Source organism: Saccopteryx leptura, chromosome 1 (genome assembly GCF_036850995.1).
Source record: "Saccopteryx leptura isolate mSacLep1 chromosome 1, mSacLep1_pri_phased_curated, whole genome shotgun sequence".
Taxonomy (NCBI): domain Eukaryota; kingdom Metazoa; phylum Chordata; class Mammalia; order Chiroptera; family Emballonuridae; genus Saccopteryx; species Saccopteryx leptura.
In genome coordinates, this window is record NC_089503.1 from 367,203,896 (window position 1) to 367,226,433 (window position 22,538).

Sequence of the window (22,538 nt, forward strand, 5' to 3'; positions counted from 1 at the left end):
ACTGCAGGGTAGTCAAGAACGATAACAACAATGATCAAATTTTACTGGGTACTCTCTGAATAGTAGACACTGTTCCTAGCACTTTTATAAATATTAGCTTATTTAACCTTCACACACCTTCGTGAGACAGGGACTATTTCCTTCTTTTATAGATGAGCAAACTGAGGCACAGTGAGGCTGAGCTGTTTGTCAAAGGTGTCACAACTAAGTTGTCCATCCCCTAACCATTGTACATACTTTTTCTTCAAGCAGAAGACTCAGGCCTGAACCAACTCTTCGGCAGAAGGGACAGAGGGAGGGCCTGATGCACACAGTCATCACACCAAGTCAATGCCCGAGCCCCATGTCCCCCCACATCCAGCACTCTGTCCAGACCTTCTGCTCCGGAAACCACCAAGTCAACCCACAGTGAGGGTCTCTGCTCCAGAACCCAGCAGCGTACCACCTGACCAAAGCCCTCTGGCCGCAGTGCGGCCCTGCCCTTCCCAACCCGTCTGAACCCACCTTCAGTACAAACCCGAGTCCTGCCTTCCTGACGCCCCAAAGAGCCCCCTCCAAGGGCCACAGCAACTCTGGGTGTGCAGATCCATATGGCCCTGAGCTACATTCGGAATTCCACGACATGAACTTCCTCTCGTTACTAAAGAGTGTAGGCTACGCGAAGGTAAGAATTAGATGTCAGACTCCAAACACTGGAACAAGTGTCTAACGGACTGAGGAAAGGCTACGTGAGGGCTTGTCCAGGCCTACGAGGAAGAGGCACAGTCAAGCATAAAGGCAGCAGTGACAGACCCCGTCTCCACACCTATTTCCTCAGCCCCCAGAAAGATCACAGGACTCGGAGTCAGCAGTCGGAGATGTAACAGTTCATGTCCTCATTTTGCCCTGACACATCATTTTACCACCTTAGGTTTCCGTTCCCTTAGCTGTAAAGTGGGTAGCTTTCTAGAATATGAAGGCCTCCATCCAACTGGTTCAAAAACAAAAAAATATTTTTGACAATCTAACAAGAGCTGTTTAAATCTGAAAGTGAATATTCCTTTTCATCCAATAATTATGCTTCTTGAAGTTTATCTTAAAGAACCATTTGCACAGATGTACAAAGTAATATGTACAAGAACATTTAAGCCAGCATGGTTCATCCTTGCAAAACATTAGAAACAATTTAAATGCCCAGCAATAAAAGAGAACGGTCAAATAAATCAACAGTGGTATATCCGATACTATGGGATACTACCGTACCAGCGTCACTGCTAAAATACAGCTATCCATTCTGATATGGAAGAGGGGCAAGACACAGTGGGAAGTACAAAAAGCAACTGGCAAAGCAATTTACATGGTAGGAGTCCCCTTTCTGTTTGAACAATAGTGGGTACAGGGCGGTGTGCGAAGAGAAAAAATCTCAAAGGCTACGTTCTAAAACTGTTAATGGTAATCAGGGAGAGTGTCACTTTTTAAAAATTATTTTAATTCTTTTAAGCATCCAACACTACACAGAGTGCTGCCGTAATGAGATAAAAAATAAAAACACATCACGGTCCAAAGCCAAGCCAGTTGCAACAACAGCATGAGCCTCAGGGATCTCAGCATCTTCTCAATCAAGTCAAGAGCCTCACAAACCAAGACAAGCACTCAGAGCCCAGGGCACATTCTCAGAGGTTCCGAGAGTGCTTTCCGGCCTTCACAACCGTCCATCGGACTTGTGTTCTCCTTCCCACCTCAAGTCAGCTGGCAGCCCCCGCCATGACTTTTTCCCACGGAGTGGGTGTGGCCTGTGCAAAGAAAGGCGACTAGAGTGGGCCGGGTGACAGAGTTCGCTTCATCGGCCATACTACCTGGGAATCCCCCTGGAACACGCTCTAATAAGGTGTAACATCGCCTTCCACCCACCAAAGGACGAACCCATTCCTTTTCGTTCTTGGAAACAAAAATGATAAATTTCTTCCAAGTCAATTTCTCTGAAATCTAGAAGTTACAGCCTAGGTAGGGAAATTCTTCAAAATAATAATAAAGATTTTTAAATATTTCATCTTACTTCTAGGAGATCAAAGTATTTTACACTAAACACACACACACACACACACACACACATCAGATTTCTAAAATACCACATACAATTGTAAAATTACCATTCCTGTCCACTGAATACTACCCAAGAGAAAGTAAGTGGACAGCCAAAAGTCTCTTCTACGCATTTACTAAGATCTGGCCCGTGATCTCATCATCCTTCATAACTATCATGTGAAGTAAAGGACAAACATTTCTAGCCCTGAGTTCTGGGTAAAGGCCTAAAATAAGCAAACTTTCCCTGAGCAAGAGACAAGCCTGCAGTGCACACTGGATCACTGGATTCTCACCCAAAAGAGCCCAATTCCTCAGTTCCATGTGATAGCAAAATCATGGTTGGGATTTTCGTCATCATGGCTAAGAAATGTTTACATTGCTATTTCTAACCCTTCTGCATAAAATACCAGCCATGCTTTACCCTCAGAATTTCAAGTCTGTGGCAAAGAGTCCTAGTAAAGGAAATCCCAAGTACCTACCATCACAGGACAGATGCTGGAAATTCTGGCAGCGAGGATAATGCGCTAAAAGGTAGTTAGGAGGGGCCGAGACACCCCCTTTTCACCGGAAGCCCCTGGGAAAAAGTGAGGGGAACTGTGGAAACAGGCTCATTTTGCTAGTTTACGAGCATGATTCAACTTTGTTGACTCTAGAAAAGTTTAAATAAGTGAACAGTTTCACTTTTTCTCAAAGAATTGAGCTATTTATTTTAAAAGACATGCCAGCAACGAATTGACTTCCAAGTTACTCTAGAAAAACAAAAATGGTCCAAGTATTAGTGTTTTAAGGCATTAGCAGAGGACGATAAAACTACAGTTCAGGATATAATACAGACACAGTACACAATCATGTTTCTCAGAAAAATAGAACCCACAGGGTTATCAATATTACTGAGGGTACATTTTTATAAATTTGATGACCACATCTAGCTGAAACCAAAAAAAAACTTTTCCCATCCATAGCACATCTGGCTGTCCAACGTCTCCCTGAGCCAGTGCCTACAGAGAAATCTTGCCACATCTTAGTGAGCAATTCACAAATTGAATGCACATATACCCCTAATCGAGGAAAATATGTCCACAAAAAGGAGGTGAATACTTGTACTCAGTGGCCCCTAAGCATTGATGCAGTGCCTCAGGTGGTCAGCACAACAAGAAAGGGGGCACAGTAGAAAGAGCACTGGCCCACAGCGGTAGAGCGTCGGCCTGGCGTGCGGGGGACCCGGGTTCGATTCCCGGCCAGGGCACATAGGAGAAGCGCCCATTTGCTTCTCCACCCCCCCTCTCCTTCCTCTGTCTCTCTCTTCCCCTCCCGCAGCCAAGGCTCCATTGGAGCAAAGATGGCCTGGGCGCTGGGGATGGCTCCTTGGCCTCTGCCCCAGGCGCTAGAGTGGCTCTGGTCACGGCAGAGTGACGCCCCGGAGGGGCAGAGCATCGCCCCCTGGTGGGCAGAGCGTCATCCCTGGTGGGCATGCCGGGTGGATCCCAGTCGGGCGCATGCGGGAGTCTGTCTGACTGTCTCTCCCCGTTTCCAACTTCAGAAAAATACAAAAAAAAAAAAAAAAAAAAAAAGCACTGGCCCAGAAAACTCCCTATGTTAACATCTTGGACAAAGCCATCCCCTCTGCTCAGCCCACAGGTGCCACATCCTTTCCTCTGGCCGAGATGACTACAGCGGGCTCCTGACTCCATACTCTACTGTACCCCACTGGAGGAAAATGCCCGGAGATCAGACGCTACCCCGACACAAGTCTTTGGAGCGGTCTTTGGAATGTCAAGTCCTGCAGAGGCAAAACGCTGCCCCGGCAAGTACTGATAAGATTGCTTAAAGGAAGCAGCTGATCCTTATAGTCATTTCCAGCATACCCAAAAGGTATTAATCATCTTTCTCTGCACCTGAACCCATTCTAGGTTAATCTGACCCAGGCTCTGCTAATTTGCTTGATGAGTAAAGAAATGATTAAATACAATGAGGCTGCAGAGATCTGGGCTCTCAGTCCTAGATGCTGGGGGTCCCCTGTGCCCATTTTTTCTCTATGTTGCATTGTGTGTTTTTTCTTAAGTCCTGCAGGGCCTGCCTTTCGTGCACACCCATTGCTGAGCTGGTCGTGGCATCCCAGAATTCTATTTCTAAAATGGAGATCTAACTGTACTGCACCATCCATGGGCCAAAACCCATGGGCCACCACCCATGGGCCATCTCTGCCTACAGAGGAGGGTTCCCCTCAGCAAAATTCCCAACCACTCAGATATCCCTTTCATTTAAGCACCTAGAAAGGATTGGTTTTGGCAATGGTGACACGCTTTTTCCCTCCTTTCAGTTTACTGTGAATGTCACCATCTCTAAAGCCTTCCTTCAGTTCCACAGAGGATGTGAGACACCTCAAAGCTGTCACTGGAGTCTGCAGAAGCATGTCACACCCTTGTGCCCAGGTGGGCTCCCATGTCAGGAATATATCGGTGGAGCTGGAATCAAATGCTCACTCCAGAACTGACTTTGACCAAGTTTCTTGGTTTGTTTGTGTTTTTTGCCTTTGCATTAAATTTTTTTTTCAATTAAGTTTACATTCAATATTATTTTCTATTAGTTTCAGATATACAGCAGAGTGGTTAGACAATCATATACTTTATAAAGTGCTCCCCCTAATATTTCCAGTACCCACCTGGCATCAAACATAGTTATTACAATATTATCGACTATATTTCCTTTGCTGTACTTGGTCAAGTTTCTTTAAACAAGCCACTTGAATAACTTTTTAAAATAAGTCTCAGTCTCTGCATTTGCAGAACTGATATTATAATGGCTAAAGTGAACTGTTAGCTAAATAATTTATGTAGAGCACTTAATGAAATCTTTGGAGCTCGGGATAATATAGCTATTACAATTATTATTAATTTGTATCAGATACTCATGAAATGTTTCCTAATCGAAGAGACTCTTAAGTTTACCACGGCTCTGGGTCTGTTTCCTCCCCTGCAAAGTGTAGGAAGAAGAAGAGGGGAGTGAGCAGGATGGAGGAGAAGAGGAAGGAGGGTGTACCAACACATAAAAGAACCTGAAAACAAGTAAGTGCTAAACTGTACAATGGACGCCAGTGCATCTGAGAACGGAGGATTGTTTCCCTAACTTGAGAACTGTGTGGGTCACCAATATAAAGGGAAAGCACCCTCTTGGGCTCCCTTCCTCCTAAGCTTGGCCTGAAATTATTTTTATTAAAATGTTCTTCAAGTACATAGGTCCAAACATAAAACTAGACATGTCCTCCCTACGCTTAACTCTTATAAAACTACAAGGTGAAGCAATTTAAAAACCTGGTAAAAACCAATAAAAGATAACTCAACATTAATTTAACATGACAGATGATGGTGATGCAATTTTACAGGACGGCATGGCTGCCCACAATGTATTATAAATACAACAGCACCTCAGAGCAGGTTCCGTGCAATTCTGCATGCCTTCACCACCATGGGCTCCGTGACCCCTTCATTCGTCATCGCTCTTCTCTAACAAACTGCCAGGAAACCTTTGTTCGTGCGACTTCCAGCCATCATCTGACTCAAACACGTGATTTCTGCAGTAAGTCGACATCTGGTCTTTCCCCCTCTGCTATAATCACAGGAGTGCTCAATCAGTGGCACCAACATTTTATTGCACTACTCATTTGTAAAGTTATCTAGATATTACAGAATCTGAGGTTTAAAGTTATTGTTTAAAAGAATATTAAAAATGTAATTCTGGTATTAAAAAATAACTTACAGACTCCCAGAAAAAAAGTTTTCAAATTCCAGTTTAAGAAAAACTGTTTTATAATAAAAGTCTTGCAATAGTATCTAGAAAGACCTTAGAAATCTTAGACCTGTAAGTGCTTTGCATGCATATATCTCTAATCCCCAGAAGAACCGTATAAAGTGGGCACTACGATCGCACCTGAGGGAACCCAGGCTTGAAGAAAGCATCCAAGTGATGGAGCTGCATATGACTGGACTCCAGCACCCCCATTCTCTGCTCCTTCCCAACCAGCCCTAAGAGACTGAGCACAGGAGAACCAGCAACTGACAGCAGGAAGCCAGGGGAAACCAGCCGGGTGGGACCGAGAGACGAAAAGAGGAGAGATGGCATTTTGAGGGGAAAAATGACAGGACTTAGTGACAAGATGGATGGCAAGTAGGTAAGTCCATGAACCTGTGAGACAGTGAGAATGGCTGTTCCTCCTTCAGAAATGAAACTGGCAAGAAAAGTAGCCAGGTCAGGAGACAAGGCATGGCGGGTGTAAGACAGCAGGGACTCATTCCAAGTGGAAATAGATATCCTCTTAACAGATCAGGCTGGAAATGTTGAAGTACCATTCATAAAAATTATCTAAAAAATACAAGGATATCAAAAGTGTCCAACACAAAAGAGATAGAGAACAAAGACTGGCAAGACAAGACCACTAAATTCTGACTTTGTGTCATTACCAATTTCAGTAGATTGGGGTACAGTAGCAATCAGCTTATAAGAAGAATTATGGGAATTATGATAGCTAAGAAACTGGGCTGGTCTACCCATGACACCACGTAAGGACTCATCCATGCAACAAGCATGTGAGTATCCACTATGTGCCAGATTCTATGCTAGGATCAGCCACGAACAAAACACCTCTGCTCTCATGGAGCTTATGTTCCAGCTGGGGAGACAGACAAAGAGAAAATAAAAAAGTAGATAGTCTGTAGTCAGGTTGTGATAAGTGGTCTAAGGGCTAGGGAAAAAAAAGAGAAAGGATGATGGGAAGGAGCAGTTGTTAGAAATACTGTCCCCTGGCAATCATGGAAAGACCTCTGTTGGGCAAATAAGTTTGTAAAATTTGTGTTATTTGATTTTACTCACTTTTATTATTAAAAATGGCTGCTGCCCATGTGAAACGGCTAATTACCTTCTTGCTTGGGAAGGGGCTTTGTTATGCTAATGTGTGCTGGAGGAGGGGTTTTTGCGCTGAAAAGTTTTAAGAAGAAGAAAGGAGAAAGAAGAGGCCACTGTTGGAGAGAGAAGCAGCCAAGATGGCAGGGTGCTGAAGGAGAAGCCAGTTTGTGCAGAGAGGAGGAGATGGGGAACTAGAGGTGACTGAGCTGGTGGGGGGCCTTTGATTGTAGGAAAACCCGGATGCGACAGTAGCTTTGTGAGTGCTGAATGAGTGGGTTTTGGAGCCCAGTGTGTGGGTGTTTACTTGCCAGCCGGGTGCGAGGCTAGAATAAAAGGAATGGCCACCAGTTTTCAGCTCTGCAGTTTCATTACGGTCTATCCGAATTTAATGGGAACCCGCACCTGCCTGGCAGCAGCAGCTCTGATGGCGGCAGCTACTGGCCCTACAACCTCTAACTGAACTCTACGAGGAGGTGATGAGATGAAACCAGTTTTTATACTTTAAAGTCTTGAAAGCATTCACTCAATCTATCTGCTGCCTTTTAGAGCAGGCACACTGTACTGGTGCTGAAGACATGACAGTGAAACACACACTTGAAGGTATTTGAGAACCAGTGCACACTGAGGGGAAACTGCTGACGTCAAACACACAGAGGAAACACAGAGAGGAAGGCAAGGATCCTGGCAGGGGTCGTCAAACTTTTTATAAAAACTGCCCACTTTTGCAGTGTTGGTCAACCTGGTCCCTACCGCCCACTAGTGGGCGGTCCAGCTTTCATGGTGGGCCAATCGCAGCGCTGTTTGGTTGCGCGGTAGGGACCAGGTTGACCAGCACTGCAAGAGTGGGCGGGTTTTTATAAAAAGTTTGAAGACCCCTGCTGGGGAAGACAAAACAAGTTCACCACGAGGAGGTCTTTACTTCTGAAGTCACTTCCAACTTGAATATTTTCTATTTCAGAAAAGCATAGATGCTGGAACTGTAATGTGCTTAAGGGAAGAGAAAGAAGCAGAGAAGGAAGATTTGTATCTGACTCAGCAACATTCATTCAACAGATGAACAGCTGTTTAGTAAGCAGGGCTTACTGGGTGCTGGGCTCTGTGTTCACAAGGGTAAGCAAAAACATCTGGGTATCTCAAGGAGGTTCAAGTCTGACCGTCTGTCAATACACATCCCAAAGGGATCAAGCTCGGGGATGTGGAGAGAAGTAGGTGGACGGGAAAGGGACGATGAGACTATTGTCCAACTGGGGTCATGTTAAAGATGAATGTTCTAAACCAGGGGTCAGGAACCTATGGCTCGAGAGCCAGATGTGGCTCTTTTGATGGCTGCATCTGGCTCGCAGACAAATCTTTAATAAAAATAATAGTAACGTTAAAAACATAAAACATTCTCATGTATTACAACCCATTCATTTCCTACCTCTCATGTTCATGGTTGCAGGTGGCTGGAACCAATCACAGCTGTCCTCTGGGACAACACCAAATTTTTATTGGATAATGCGTAATGTACACGGGTTGTTGTATGGTTCTCACAGAACTACATTTTAAAATATGTGGCGTTCAGGGCTCTCTCAGCCAAAAAGTTTCCCGACCCCTGTTCTAAACCTTCCCTACAGAACAGCATCATTGAGAAGCTGTCACGAGGTAAAACCACCGATGAGGATTAGTGCGCATGTTCAATGAAGGGTCAGAAGATAAGGTAAGTAACCACCAGGGTTGATAACTGTGGTGCCTGTTCCACCCCACAGAGACCACATTTGTGTAAAGTCATCTGTCTCCCCACAAAGCTGTGAACAGCTCAAAGGAATCATATCTTCTTTAATCTCTGTGTTCCCAACAACTAGCAGATAATGAAGGGTCAAGAAATGTTTGACTGAGGTCCAGTTTTAATGACATGAGTAAATCAGGAGGGGCTACATAACCGTGGATTTGATGGGTGTGAGACCCGATCCCACTAGGCTGGACAAAGCTGTAATCACTGGTGGACACATGTATGGGAGAAGTCTATAGACTATGTATCTAACGAGCCGGAGAGACCTGAAAAAGTCACTTTACTTCTGCATCTCAATTTGTGAAATGAGGGGGCTGGAGCAAATCAGGGGTTGCAGATCTCTCGGTGCAGAAGAGATGCTTTTCATTAAGCTGAAGCCTAGAGAGGGTGTGTATCTTCGCTGATGAGGTAGGGGCTGCAGGACTTCCCTTTGGCTGTGGTTCCAAACAAGCTTCAGAGAGAACACACAGCCAGTATGGCCACCACCACAAGGCCCTTGGAGGTTTCTCAGCAAGTGACGACTACTGGGCATGTGGCAGGTATGGAGACAGAGGTTGGCAAGAGGTAAGGGTAGAGGGGGCAGAGGGCCGGGGGCAGGGACAGCGGTGAGCAGTGCTAATGAGTCATACAGATCTCAGAAGTGAAAGATTGAATGGCCCAACTTGAAGTGAATGAGATATCAGTGTTTTCACGGTGGTGGTTCGTATCTGGTTTGTACACACCCAGGCACTCAGACATACAGTAAGTCCAGGAGAACTAGATTTTACCCCACCTAAAAACTATAAAACTAATTTAAGAGCTGAAAGAAAGATGATTACCCATAAGTGAGACTGCCTTTAGCCTTTGAAAAGCGTGTTTATTTACTATATTGACAGAGTGCTATCAGATTGTATTCTGAGCTTTTCAAAAGTTTCCATTTAGGACCAGGAGAAATACCTGACGTTTCCAAAACCTATAATTCCCATACCAAGCTGAAATCCCCAAAATTACAGGAAAACCCACAACCTTTGCAGAGGGAGTGAAAAGCCGATCTAGTCAAAGGAAATTTTCCAGTTTTACAAAAGAAAACAAACAAACAAAAACACCACAAAGAGCACTGAAACATTTCTAGTTCAACAGCTTTTCAATCTTTAATAACTTCATTCTGCAGTCCTTGAAAAGTATTAAATTACACATTTCTATATATCTGGCGAGAAACCTAAAACATTACAATTTAAGGCAGCAAGTGAGCTTAAGACTTTTAAGTCAAACTTAAGAAAGCTAAAGGCCAGACAAAACTATGTGTTTGAAAATGCCTGCGAAATAATAAATGCTTGAGGGAACTGGACGGCTTTTCTGCTTCTAAACTAAATAAAGCCTAGGGGGCTTTGCAAAGATCCCAGTGCGGATAATCCCTGTGATTACACAGAGCAAACCATCCAATCAATTCCACACAAACCAAGGAAAATTAATCCAAGAAGAATAACAACACTTGAAATACTGAAAGAACCACACAGTTCTGCTTTCTAAAACACTCTGTCGGAGCTGGAGACCATATCAGGTCATTCTAACAAGCCAGAACATTAGACTGAGTGCTTCTGTGACAATGTCTCGGCTTTGTGTTAACTAAAGGTCAAGTTATCTGCGTTCCAATGCTCAGGACTTCAGGTCCTCTCCAGACTCCCAGGAGCCTCCCTCCTTCCTGCACACCTTTGGATTATTGCACAGACTTCCTGCACATCCGTGGATTGGGGACACCTTCCTCCTTAGGGTGACTCAAGCTAAGATCCTGAAGCAAGCTCGAAGGTTAAAAGTTGGCAGTTCCCGACCCTCCATTAAAGCACAATCAGTTTGCGTCGCGGGAGAAGTTCAGCCGCAGCAGACCGATTAATTCACGTAAACAACGCTGGAGAGGTAACGCATCACTGCTAGGGCAGATGTCAGCAGATTGAATGCGGACGCTGCGGGAGAGGCGCCCAAGGCTGTCCCGCCCCGCAGAGCCCCTGCCGACGCTGCTTCCACACAACAGGTCCACGCGGCCAGGTCCGAGCGGCGGGCACCTGGGCACTGCCTACGGCGCCCCGGGCGCAGCTCTCCTGCGCCCCCAGGCTCTCACCCCTAAGCCTGGTGGCCGCTCCTGGGACTCGGGTAGGCCGGCCAAGCCACAGCTGCTCAGAGCGCGACACACCGCGATAAGGCCCGGAGCACATTCCTCGCAAGATGCCGAGATAGAGTGGCTCCCTTGCGCGCTGTCCACCTCCTCCAGGACCTGCCCTGGCCAAAGAGGGGGCACTCCCTGGCTGGTGGTCGGGAAATGCGGGGCGAGGGGACTGGACCCCGCAGCGGGATGCCGTGCTCGGTCCTCCCAGCAGGAAACAGCCCGAGCCGCCTGGCTCCTTACCTGGCCGGGCAAAAGTGCCAGGTGGTGGCACCTAGACGTGTGGCTGAACTACTCATCAGCCCAGAACGTTTCCCCAAATCGCGCAAGCTCTAGTGATGAACTGGAAAACACCAAGTCGCTCTGTATAAAAGGAAAAGGAAAAAACAAAAACCAAAAACTTTTCCGGAGAGGGCGGAGGGGGCGTAAAAGGAGAAAGAAACAGGTGAATGCGGGTAGAGGTGGTTCCCGCGGGACCTGCCGGGCGCATCTGGAGGGTGAAAAGGGGACAAGTGGAGAGCGGAGCGGACGAGGAGACGGGGGACGAGGGCGGCCGGCCAGGCTCGGCCGCGCTCCCCACGGCGGCGCCCAGGTGAGGCCGGGCAGCACTCACCTCGGGCAGCTCGCGGAGCTGGTTGGCGTCCAGCAGCAGCTCCTCCAGGCTGCGGGCGTAGCGGTAGATCTCCTCCGGGACGTAGACCAGCGAGCAGTGGCGCTTGTCGATGGTCTCCACATGACGGTTGCACCGCCACAGGGGGATGCAGTGGAACATCGCCGCCCCGCCGCTGGGTCCCGAGCCGCGGAGACCCGGGCCCCGAGCCCGCTCCGCCGGGCGGCTCCGCTCCGCCCGCTGCCCGCTCCGCGCTCGCTGGCTCCCGTGCTCTCTCGCTCCTCGCGCGGACTTTCGCGGCCCGAAACGCTGCCAAGAACCTCGGGCGGGAGCCACAGCCTGGTCCCAGCGCCCCCGCCCGCCAGCCGGCGTGTCCCCTCCCACCCGCCAGTCTCGCGGCCACCGCTGCTACTGCCGCGCAGAGCTTCCTACTCGCAGCCTGCGCGCGACTGAGCATGCGCGCCAGTGGGCGCGCGCCGAGGGCGTTCCCTCTCCCGGGGATGCTCCGCTCCGGGTTTTCCTGGCGACCTGGATCCCGAGAGGGTCGTGGAACCTGCGGACCCGAGGCTCGCCGCCCCCCTCCTGAGACGAGGACCTGAGGCGCCTGGGGCGCTCCGAGGAAGCCGGGCTGCGCGGGACACTGGTTCAAAGACGGGGCAGAGAGAGGAGCCTGAGGCGGCAGAACAACTTTGATTTGTAGCTGTGGCTAACTCGCTCCCCTCGCCCCGCGCGCTCCCCTTCCCCAAAACCACTTTCCCTTCCGGGGTCAGGCGGGACCGGCCCGGAGCGCACCTCGCGCGCGGCGGGCCCCGGAGCTGCGGGAGGCGGCGCGGGCGCGAGGGGTCTCCGCCGCCCCGCCTGCCCCTCTCTCGGCCGCTGTGTGCTCGCCGTTCACCGGAGCCCCCGAGTGGGAGCCCCGCGCGGCGGCCCGGCCCGGCCCGGCCCCGCCGTGCCCTCGCCGGGTGTGTAACCTGAGAGCACATCCATCTTCAGCAGTCATTGTTTATATACACAGTTAAAGGAAATCCCCAGGCCACAAAAGCACAGGCGTGAGAGAGCCTGCAAGAGTCTCATAGGTGTGGATGCACCCCATCAGGAGCCCAAATGTAGAAATGAGCTGGCCAAGGTGAGTTTCTGAGCCTGGTCTGCCTGGCCAGATGTTTGGCCCCGGGAGAGTAGTCTAGGCTGGGGCGGGGGTGTGTTATAAGCCGGGAGGGGCTGCAGGTCGCGCGAGGACTGCCTGGTGGGCACCCTCCGTACGGCTCCTGTTGTCTGCACCGACACCCAGTCGTTTGCAAAGGGTAGTTTACAGCCCAAGAAGGAGTAGCTAGGAGGACCCTGGAGGGAATGGATAATGACGACCATTCTTTGGAGCCGGATTCATACCCAAGTACAAGGGGCAGAACTCTGAATTGCCCCATTGCTCCTGTAACTCCTAGTGTTGCACGCACTGCCTCCGAATGACCTACTGGCTCCTTCCTGAAGGGTTGCCCACCACGTCAAAGCCAATCACATGGATGGATTTGTGACTCCGCCTCCCTTCTGTCCCCAAGTCTTCACACTTTCCGCTTGGAGGGTATGCAAACACCAAATTCCACCTGTGGCCCCTGCTGCTCATTCCCTCCTCCAGCTGCCAAAGATAAAATCTGGAACTACAGAATCTGCACTTTTGCAGAAGACTGAAAGCTGAGCGTGCTCAATGGCCAAAGTAAATTTTGGTCTGAAACAAGTTTTTGCAAGGCATATGTGACTTCACAGACTCTCTCTTTGTTCCAGCTGCACACAGGACAATTTCCCCTGGGTGAGTGGGATTGAACTTTTATTTCAACTCTACTAGGAAGGCATTTCTACTCCAGCATTATCACCGTAACTCATTCAACCCAAGCAATCCCTAAACTTTGTTGCCCTACCCACTTCACACTCTCTTTTGTTTGTCCTTGTGTGATTCCTACGTTCTCAGGAGAGGCTGTCTGGACTTTGAACCTTATTCACCCCTTCATTTGTACATTCTAGAAACCCATTTTGTGCCACCTTTAGTGAAAAGCTGTGGTTCCTAATTGAGAGTCTGAGTCTGCAATGATAAGCAAGCCACACTGTCTTTGCAAATTTTCCAACTGCTTTAAAAAGAAAGAGAAAGAGAGGCTCCCTCATCTTAATCTTCTACTGACTTCCAGAGATTATCACACTAGAACACCAAATGTGTTTTAAAGATGTGTCTGGTCTTTTTAAAAATCCAAACCTCATTAAGCATTCCCTGTATACCTCTCCATGGTGCTTAGATATCCTTGTGTTATGTTACACTTTAATCCCAAAGAAACTGTGACCTCTTGGACACCAGGAACGGACTCACTTGCTTTGTAGATCCCTGCAGCTACAACAGGGCCATACGCACTCGATGATAAGAAAATCTTTTTTGACTCTGGAAAGTCAGTGGCAAAATTCTTGACTTCCCTTGTTTCCAAGAATCTGCCAAGAATTTAAAACATTAGTCTGGTAAGAGAGAAAATAAATGAAAACACCTTGTCAACTGGAGAATAGGGAAGCAATTTTTTTTATCCTCCTAAAAATGTGAAGTTTTTCCTGTTGATACAATATCTAGTTTCTTTCCCATATACAAATGTGTTTTATACTCAATAGAAGCAAAATTTGAAAGTCTATCTAAATCAGTTTCTTTTTAGAGTAGTGCAATTCATTCATTCAGTTGTGAACCATTTTCACAGCCTTTGGGGCTAGAGAGGTCTGGCTTTGAACTTCAGCTCTGCCACCTAATAGCTTTGTAGAATTGGACAGGTTGCTTAACTTTTATAAGCCTCAGTTTCATCAATCTCATATGAAAACAATGGCCCATGGGTTGTTAGCAAGATTAAATGACGTGATATAAGTAAAATGCTTAGAAGAGTGTCAGGCACATATTGATTCAATCAATAAATATTCACTATGCATTGTATGAACCAGACTTCTGGATAGCCCCCAACCATTCCTGTCTCCTGATTGATCTGTGTATTCAATTTCTATCTTTGTTTCTTTCCTATCACTTACTTTGGGGAAACCAGCAGCTGTGTTGAGCAGCACAATGGAGAAGTTCACATGGCAAGGAATTGAGGACTTCTGACAACAGACGGCAGTGAACTGAAATCTTTTGCCAATAGCTGTGTGAGTGAGTAATCTTGGAAGTCAATCCTTCAGGCCCAGCCAAGCCTTCAAAGGACTGTAGCACTAGCCAATAGCTTAACTGCAACCTCATGATAGACCAGGGATCCCCAAACTACGGCCCACGGGCCACATGCGGCCCCCTGAGGCCATTTATCCGGCCCCCACCGCACTTCTGGAAGGGACACCTGTTTCATTGGTGGTCAGTGAGAGGAGAATAGTTCCCATTGAAATACTGGTCAGTTTGTTGATTTAAATTTACTTGTTCTTTATTTTAAATATTGTATTTGTTCCCGTTTTGTTTTTTTACTTAAAAATAAGATATGTGCAGTGTGCATAGGGATTTGTTCATAGTTTTTTTTATACTCCAGCCCTCCAATGGTTTGAGGGACAGAGAACTGCCCCCCTATGTAAAAAGTTTGGGGACCCCTGTGATAGACCCTGACCTGGGACTACACAGGTAAGCTGCTCCTGGATTCCTAGGCTTCAGAAATTGTGTGAAGCAATCAATGTTTGTTATTTTAAGCTGCTAGAATTTGGGGTAATTTAATACCTAGCAACAGATAACTAATAAGGGTGTTCACTGTGTGCCATGCATTGTGCTAGATACAATAAACCAGATAGGTCTTGCCCTCAGGAAGCTTACAGTCTAAGATTAGGAAAATGATAAATGATAAATTAATGGTATTCTATCATTAATTTTTTTGAGCATGAATGTTGTCATTAATTTTTTAATTGAAATCCCAAAGTAATAGTTGGTAAGATAGGGACAGAATGGAGATTCAGATATTTGAGCATGTAAATTGTGTGTGTGTGTGTGTGTGTGTGTGTGTGTGTGTGTGTGTGAAAGAGAGAGAGACAGAGACAGAGACAGAGACAGAGAGAGGGACAGATAGGAAGGGGAGAGATGAGAAGCATCAATTCTTCCTTGCCGCACCTTAGTTCATTGATTGCTTTCTCGTATGTGTCTTGACCAGGGGACTACAGCAGACAGAGTGACCCCTTGCTGAAGCCAGCGACCTTGGGCTCAAGGTGGTGAGCCTTGCTCAAACCAGATGAGCTCACGCTCAAGCTGGCAACCTGGGGGTTTCGAACCTGGGTCCTCCACGTCCCAGTCCGATGCTCTATCCACCGCGCCACTGCCTGGTCAAGCTTGAGCCTGTGAATTTTAAGGTAAGACACCATCACCTGTCTGTTCAAATCACTAAAAAAAAGATTGACAGTCTCAACTGTTATTGAGCATATGGAGTAACTGTAACTCATGCATTGCTGGTGGGAGTGTATTGTGGTAAAACCACTTTCAGAAAACAATTTGGAAGTTTCTTTTAAGCAAATATCTGCCCTATTGATCTAGTTATTCCACTCATAGATATTTACACACAAAAAAATGAAAACATATGTTTATACAAAGGCTTGTCTACAAATGTTGATAGCAATTTTGTGAATAATAGCCAAAAACTGGAAACAATCCAAATAGTTATCAAGGCAACAGAGTAACAATAATAAAAAGGAACAAACTACTTATACATATAACAACTAGGATGAATCTCAAAAACATGCTGAGCAGAGAAGCCAAACAGAAAAGAATATACACCATGTGATTTACACACACACATACACACACACACACACACACACACACACACACGCACGCACACGAATTCTAGAAAAGAAAGCTAATACAAAATGTCAAAACTTAGATCAGTGGGTACCTGTAATCAGGTCTGTAAAGAAATGAGGTAACGGTTGTTTAGGAGTAATAGAGATATTCTGTATCTTGATTGTGGTGGTGGTTGTATGGGTGTATATGTTTATTAAGCTCATCAAACTGTACACCTAAAATAGGAACATTTTATTTTATTTTATTATTTTTTTTTTTTTTTGTATTTTTCTGAAGCGGAAACAGGGAGAGACAGTCAGACAGACTCCCGCATGCGCCCGACCGGGATCCACCCGGCACGCCCACCAGGGGCGACGCTCTGCCCACCAGGGGGCGATGCTCTGCCCCTCTGGGGCGTCGCTCTGCTGTGACCAGAGCCACTCTTGCGCCTGGGGCAGAGGCCAAGGAGCCATCCCCAGCGCCCGGGCCATCTTTGCTCCAATGGAGCCTTGGCTGCGGGAGGGGAAGAGAGAGACAGAGACAAAGGGGAGGTGGAGAAGCAAATGAGCACTTCTCCTATGTGCCCTGGCCGAAAATCGAACCCGGGTCCCCCATTCACCAGGCCGACGCTCTACCGCTGAGCCAACTGGCCAGGGCAAAATAGGAACATTTTATTATATACAGCTTATACATAAATAAAATTATTTTAAAAGTTAACAAATAATATACAGGTAAGTTTATCCAATAGGCCATTGTAAATTACTGCTAAGGCTAGGTCATATTGTGTTATTTATTTATTTTTGAGTGCCTACTATATGCTAGGCACTGGGTTCAGCCTTATTTGAAGAAAAGCAGTTAGTTATCAGGAAATTATTACAGTCATAGTAATATATATATATATATATTTTTTTTTTTTTAACAGAGACAGAGAGAGAGTCAGAGAGAGTTAGACAGGGACAGACAGACAGGAACGAAGGGATGAGAAGCATCAATCATTAGTTTTTTGTAGCTCATTGCAACACCTTAGTTGTTCATTGATTGCTTTCTCATATGTGCCTTGACCGCAGGCCTTCAGCAGACCGAGTAACCCCTTGCTCGAGCCAGTGACCTTGAGTCCAAGCTGGTGAGCTTTGCTCAAACCAGATGAGCCTGCGCTCAAGCTGGCGACCTCAGGGTCTCGAACCTGGGTCCTCGGCATCCTAGTCCAATGCTCTATCCACTGTGCCACCGCCTGGTCAGGCTATATTTTTTAATCTATAGAGGCTCTTAATCTATAGAGGATGACCTTTTTGTCCTATAAATGATCAGTTGAGTAACCCTCTGACTTATTTATATGAAAGTCAAAGAGGCAAATGAAATTCTATATATTTATATGCAATGCTGGATACTAGGAAGAAATTTGCTTAAGTATCCCAAACTTCTTTGGGAGAAGAAGCACTCAGACCCCATCTCTACTCTCCAAACTTGAATTTAAGGATATGTTCTAAGCAGTGGTTTTCAACCTTTCTACACTTGGGGTCTGGTAAAAATAAGATAATTATTTCCGGGATTACTAAGGCAGAAATAACACTGAGCATAAGTGAATTTGACTAATATCATTGAGCCTATAATCTTTATATAAATTCAGAGTGGTTAGCTCTTTCATGGACCATTGTGAAATTTCTGGCTGATCAGTCCACAGACCAGTGGTTGAAAAACACTGTTCTCGGGACTTTGTTCACCTACTGTAAGGGAAAGACACTCAAACCATTCAAGAAACCCAAGAGCCTACAAAATCTCGTGGGTAAATTAGTTTGGAATTTAATAAACTCTATAATAAGAACCAAAGTCACCATCCTAAAATTTCTTTGATTTCTTGTCACTATTAAATTAAAATTCTACTCACCATCCCTTGTTTTTTAACCTGTAATATTTATTCCATTTACATTCATTACAATTATTGATATGGTTGGGTTGAGTTGAGTCAGATATTTTATAATTTGTTTCCGTTTGTATATATCATCTGATTTTTGTTTCTCTGTTTTTCCTTTCCCACTATCTTTTGATTAAATAAGTATATTTTATAGTCTGACTTTGTGTATTGGCTAGCTGTAGTCATTGCTCTAGGGATTTAATTCTTCATTAAATTTTCAGTTTACTTAAATATACTAATTCATACAAAACATAAGACCCTTGTAATTATTTAGGTCTTCTCTGCTCCTATATGTTATAGTTTTATATGTATTACATTTATATGCATTATTAACTCCACAATGAAATTTTATAATTTTTTAAAGTTATATGTATTTTAAAGAAATGAGGAAAATAATAGTCTTGTATTTACACACATATTTACTATTTACAGAGTTCTTTATTCCTACATGATTTCACTGCCCTTCACTTTTCAGTGAAGATTTTTTGGCAGTGATCTTCTTAGTTTTCTTAATCTGAGGTGTCTTTATTTCATCTTAATTCTTTAAGGACCTGTTCAGTGGACATAGAATTCTAGGTCTAGGCTGACAATCTTTTCTTTCAGCACTCCAAAAATTACCCACTTTCTTCTGATTTCTATTGTTTCTTATGAGAAGTCAGCAGTATTTCAAATTGATGCCAACTTTTATATAATATATCATTTATTTTCCTCTGTCTACTTTCACAATTTTCTCTTTATCTTTGGTTTTTAGCAATTTGATTATTATATGTCTGTATTTGTCTTGATTGGGATTTACTGAATCTTAACTCTAAAAACATAACTTTCACTAAATTTAGGATATCTTCACCATTGATTCCTCAAAAACTTTTCCCCCATTTCCTCTTTTTGATACTTAAATTTTACAGATATTAGACTTTTTTATATGGTTGCCCCTTTACTTGAGACTCTACTTTCTACCCTCCACCCCATTGTTTTCTTCTCTCTGTTCTTCAGATTGGATAATATCTACATTATATCTAGATTCAAGTCTCCTGATTCTACTGTCATCTGAGGCTACTATTAAGCCCATAAAAATACAATTTTAGATGGTGTATTTTTTAGTTCTAGAACTTCCATTTGGTTCTTCTTTTTAATAGTTTCTATTTCTTTGCTAAGATTTCCTTTATTTATTCATTGAGTATATATTACTTTACATACCCCATAATAATTATAATAGCTACTTTAAACTCTTTATATGCTAATTCCAACACTGGGTCATTTCAGACTTAGTCCCCTTAAGTGCTTTTTCATTTTACTTTGGGTCATGTTTTCCTGTCTCTTCATATGCCTAGTAATTTTGAATTGTATTCTGGACATTATAAATGAGAGAATCCCTGGATTTTATTATATTACTCCAAAATGTATTAATTGTTTTGTTTTGTTTTGTTTTGTTTTAGCACACAGTCAGCTTGGATGAAATCGGACTCCAAACTCTTATGTCTTAGTCCATTCAGGCTGCTATGATGAAAATACCATATAGTGGGTAACTTATAAACAACAGAAATTTATTTCTCATAGTCTTAGGAAGTTCAAGATCAAGGCACCAATAGATTTGGTATCAGGTGAGGACCTGTCTCCTGGTTCATAGATAATTTTTTTTTTGCAATGTGACCTCACATGTAAGAAGGGGACAAGGGAGCTCTTGGGGTCTACATTTTGAGAGCGCAAAACTGATTCATGACCTAATCACCTTCCAAAGACCCTACTTCCATAAAAGACCTGTACTCAGAAAATTATGACATTGAAGAAAGAAATCAAAGAAGATACAAATAAATGAAAACATATTATGCTCATGGATTAGAAGAATTAACATTGTTAACATGTCCATACAGCCTGACCAGATGGTGGCGCAATGGATAGAGCATCAGACTGGGATGCAGAGGACCCAGGTTTGAAACCCCAAGGTCGTTATTAGCTTGAGCAGGAGCTCACCAGTTTGAGCACAGGGTTCCTGGCTTGAGCGTGAGATCATAGACATGACCCCATGGTTGCTGGCTTGAGCCCAAGGTCACTGGCTTAAGCAAGGGGTCACTTGCTCTGCTGGAGCCCCCAGTCAAGGCACATATAAGAAAGTAATCAATAAACTATGGTGCCACAATAAAGACTTTATGCTTCTCCTCTCTCTTTTCCTGTCTGTCTGTCCTTATCTGTCCCTCTCTCTGTCTCTGTCTCTGTCACACACACACACACAAAAGTTTGTACTACCTACAAGAACCTATAGATTCAACAGAATTCACATCAAAATACCAATAGAATTTTTCATAGAACTAAAATAAGTAATCCAAAATTTACATGGAACCACAAAAGACCCTGAATAGCCATGGCAATCATGAGAAAGAGAACAAAGATGGAGGAATTACACTACCTGATATCAAACTAAACTACAAGGCTGTAGTAATCAAAATAGAATGATACTGGCATAAAAACATATACAGATCAATGGAACAGAATAGAGAGCCCAGAAATAAACTTACACCTACACAGTAAACTAATATATTACAAAAGAGGCAAGAACATACAATGGGGTAAGACAGTCTATTCAATAAATGGTTTTGCAAAAATTAGATATATGTAAAAAAATAAAACTAGACCTTCTTCTTACACCATATACAAGAATAAACTCAAAATGGATTAAAAATATAAATGTAAGACTGAAAATCATAAAACTCCTAGAAACGAACATAGGCTATGAAACCTCAGACATCTCTCTTAGCAATATTTTTTCTGATATATCTCCTCTGGCAAGAGAAACAATAATAAATCAACAAATGGGGCTACATCAAACTAAAAAAGTTTTTCCACAGCAAAGGAAACCAGCAACAAAACAGAAAGATAACCTAGTTAATGAGAGAAGATATTCTACCATACATCTCATAAAGGGTTAATATCCAAAATTTATAAAGAACTCATACAACTCAATGCTACACACACAAGCAATTCAATTGAAAAATGGGCAGAGCACATGAATAGACACTTCTCCAAAAAGGACATACAGATGATCAATAGATGTATGGAAAATTGACCAATATCACTAATCAGAGAAATGCAAATTAAAACTACAATAAAAATCACCTCATACCTGTCAGAATGGCTGTCATCAATAAATGCACAAACAACAAGTGTTGGCAAGTATGTGGAGAAAGAAAACCTTGTACACTGTGGGTGGGAATGCAGAGTGGTGCAGTCACTATGGAAAACACTATAGAAGTTCCTCAAAATATAAAAGTGGAACTGCCTTGCCTGACTGGTGGTGGCACATTGGATAGAGCATCAACCCAGGACTCTGCAGCCCCGATTTGAAACCCCAAGGTCGTCGGCTAGAGCGCGCTCTCGTTGGCTTGAGTGCGAGGTCATTGACATGTTCCCATGGCCATTGGCCTGAGCCTAAGGTCACTGGCTTGAACAAGGGGTCACTGGCTCAGCTTGAGTCCCCTGGTCAAGGCACATATGAGAAGCAATCAATAAAAAAAACCACTAAAGTGAAGCAACTACGAGTTGATGCTTTTCATCTCTCTCCTCCTTCTCTCCTTTACTGTCTCTTTCTGAAAAATATAATAAATTTATATTTTTTTCCTATGTATATATGGAACTGCCTTATAGCCCAGCAATTCTAGTTCTGGGTATATATCTGAAAACTATTTCAAAAGAAGATATGCACCCCTATGTTCACTGATATATTATTTACAATAGCCAAATTATGGAGGCAACCTGAGTGCCCATCAATAAACAGATAAAAAAGTAGTGGTACTTATATTTAATGGAATACTACTCAACCATTAAAAAAGAATGAAATCTTACAATTTGCAACAGTATGAATGGACCTGGAGAGGATTATACTAAATGAAATAAGCCAAATACAGAAAGACGAATACCATATGATTTCACTTATATGCAGAATCTAAAAACAATATAAACAAACAAAATAGAACAGACTTCTAGACACAGAGAACAGACTGATGGATGCCAGAGGGGAGGTGGGCTGGGAAGCTGAGTGAATAGGTAAAGGGATTAAGAAGTGCCAATTGGTAGTTATAAAATAGCCGTGGAATGTAAAGTGAAGCAGAGGGAATGTAGTCAACTATACTATAATAACTATGTGTGGTGCCGTGTGGCTACTTGAATTGTTGGTGGAACACTTTGTAAAGTATATGAATATCTGACCTCTATGCTACGTACCTGAAACTAATACAAAATACTGTTGAAAGTAAACTGGAATTGAAAAATAAAATTAAAACCACTAAGATAATCCCATACATGCTGCATAAATATATAAATATATCAATGAAAACTTAATGTATACTTAAAATAATAGTAATCTTAGGCCTTGTGTAGATATTATAGTTAACTTTGAGAATT

General features: G+C 44.0%; 1 protein-coding gene and 1 long non-coding RNA gene across 5 annotated transcripts in view; one reads left to right on the plus strand and one right to left on the minus strand.

Annotated features, from left to right (window-relative positions):
• The window catches only part of LRRC1 (leucine rich repeat containing 1), a 137,884-nt gene extending 125,996 nt beyond the window's left edge, over positions 1-11,888 (minus strand). Inside the window, exon 1 of the mRNA XM_066359181.1 lies at positions 11,485-11,888. Within this exon, the coding sequence (XP_066215278.1) occupies positions 11,485-11,643 (159 nt within the window). The 5' untranslated portion in view covers positions 11,644-11,888. The remainder of the gene's footprint in view (positions 1-11,484) is intronic.
• Positions 11,889-12,067: 179 nt separating this feature from the next.
• LOC136387510 (uncharacterized) lies at positions 12,068-20,284 on the plus strand. 4 transcript variants are annotated; one of them, XR_010748125.1, is made up of 4 exons: positions 12,068-12,607; positions 14,535-14,638; positions 15,609-15,804; positions 19,580-20,284. It is a non-coding gene; the product is annotated as an uncharacterized lncRNA (long non-coding RNA). The 4 variants fall into 4 exon arrangements; XR_010748123.1 differs by having other exon boundaries at positions 14,535-14,634; XR_010748126.1 differs by lacking the exon at positions 12,068-12,607 and adding an exon at positions 12,638-13,282 and having other exon boundaries at positions 14,538-14,634.
• Positions 20,285-22,538: the final 2,254 nt, after the last annotated feature.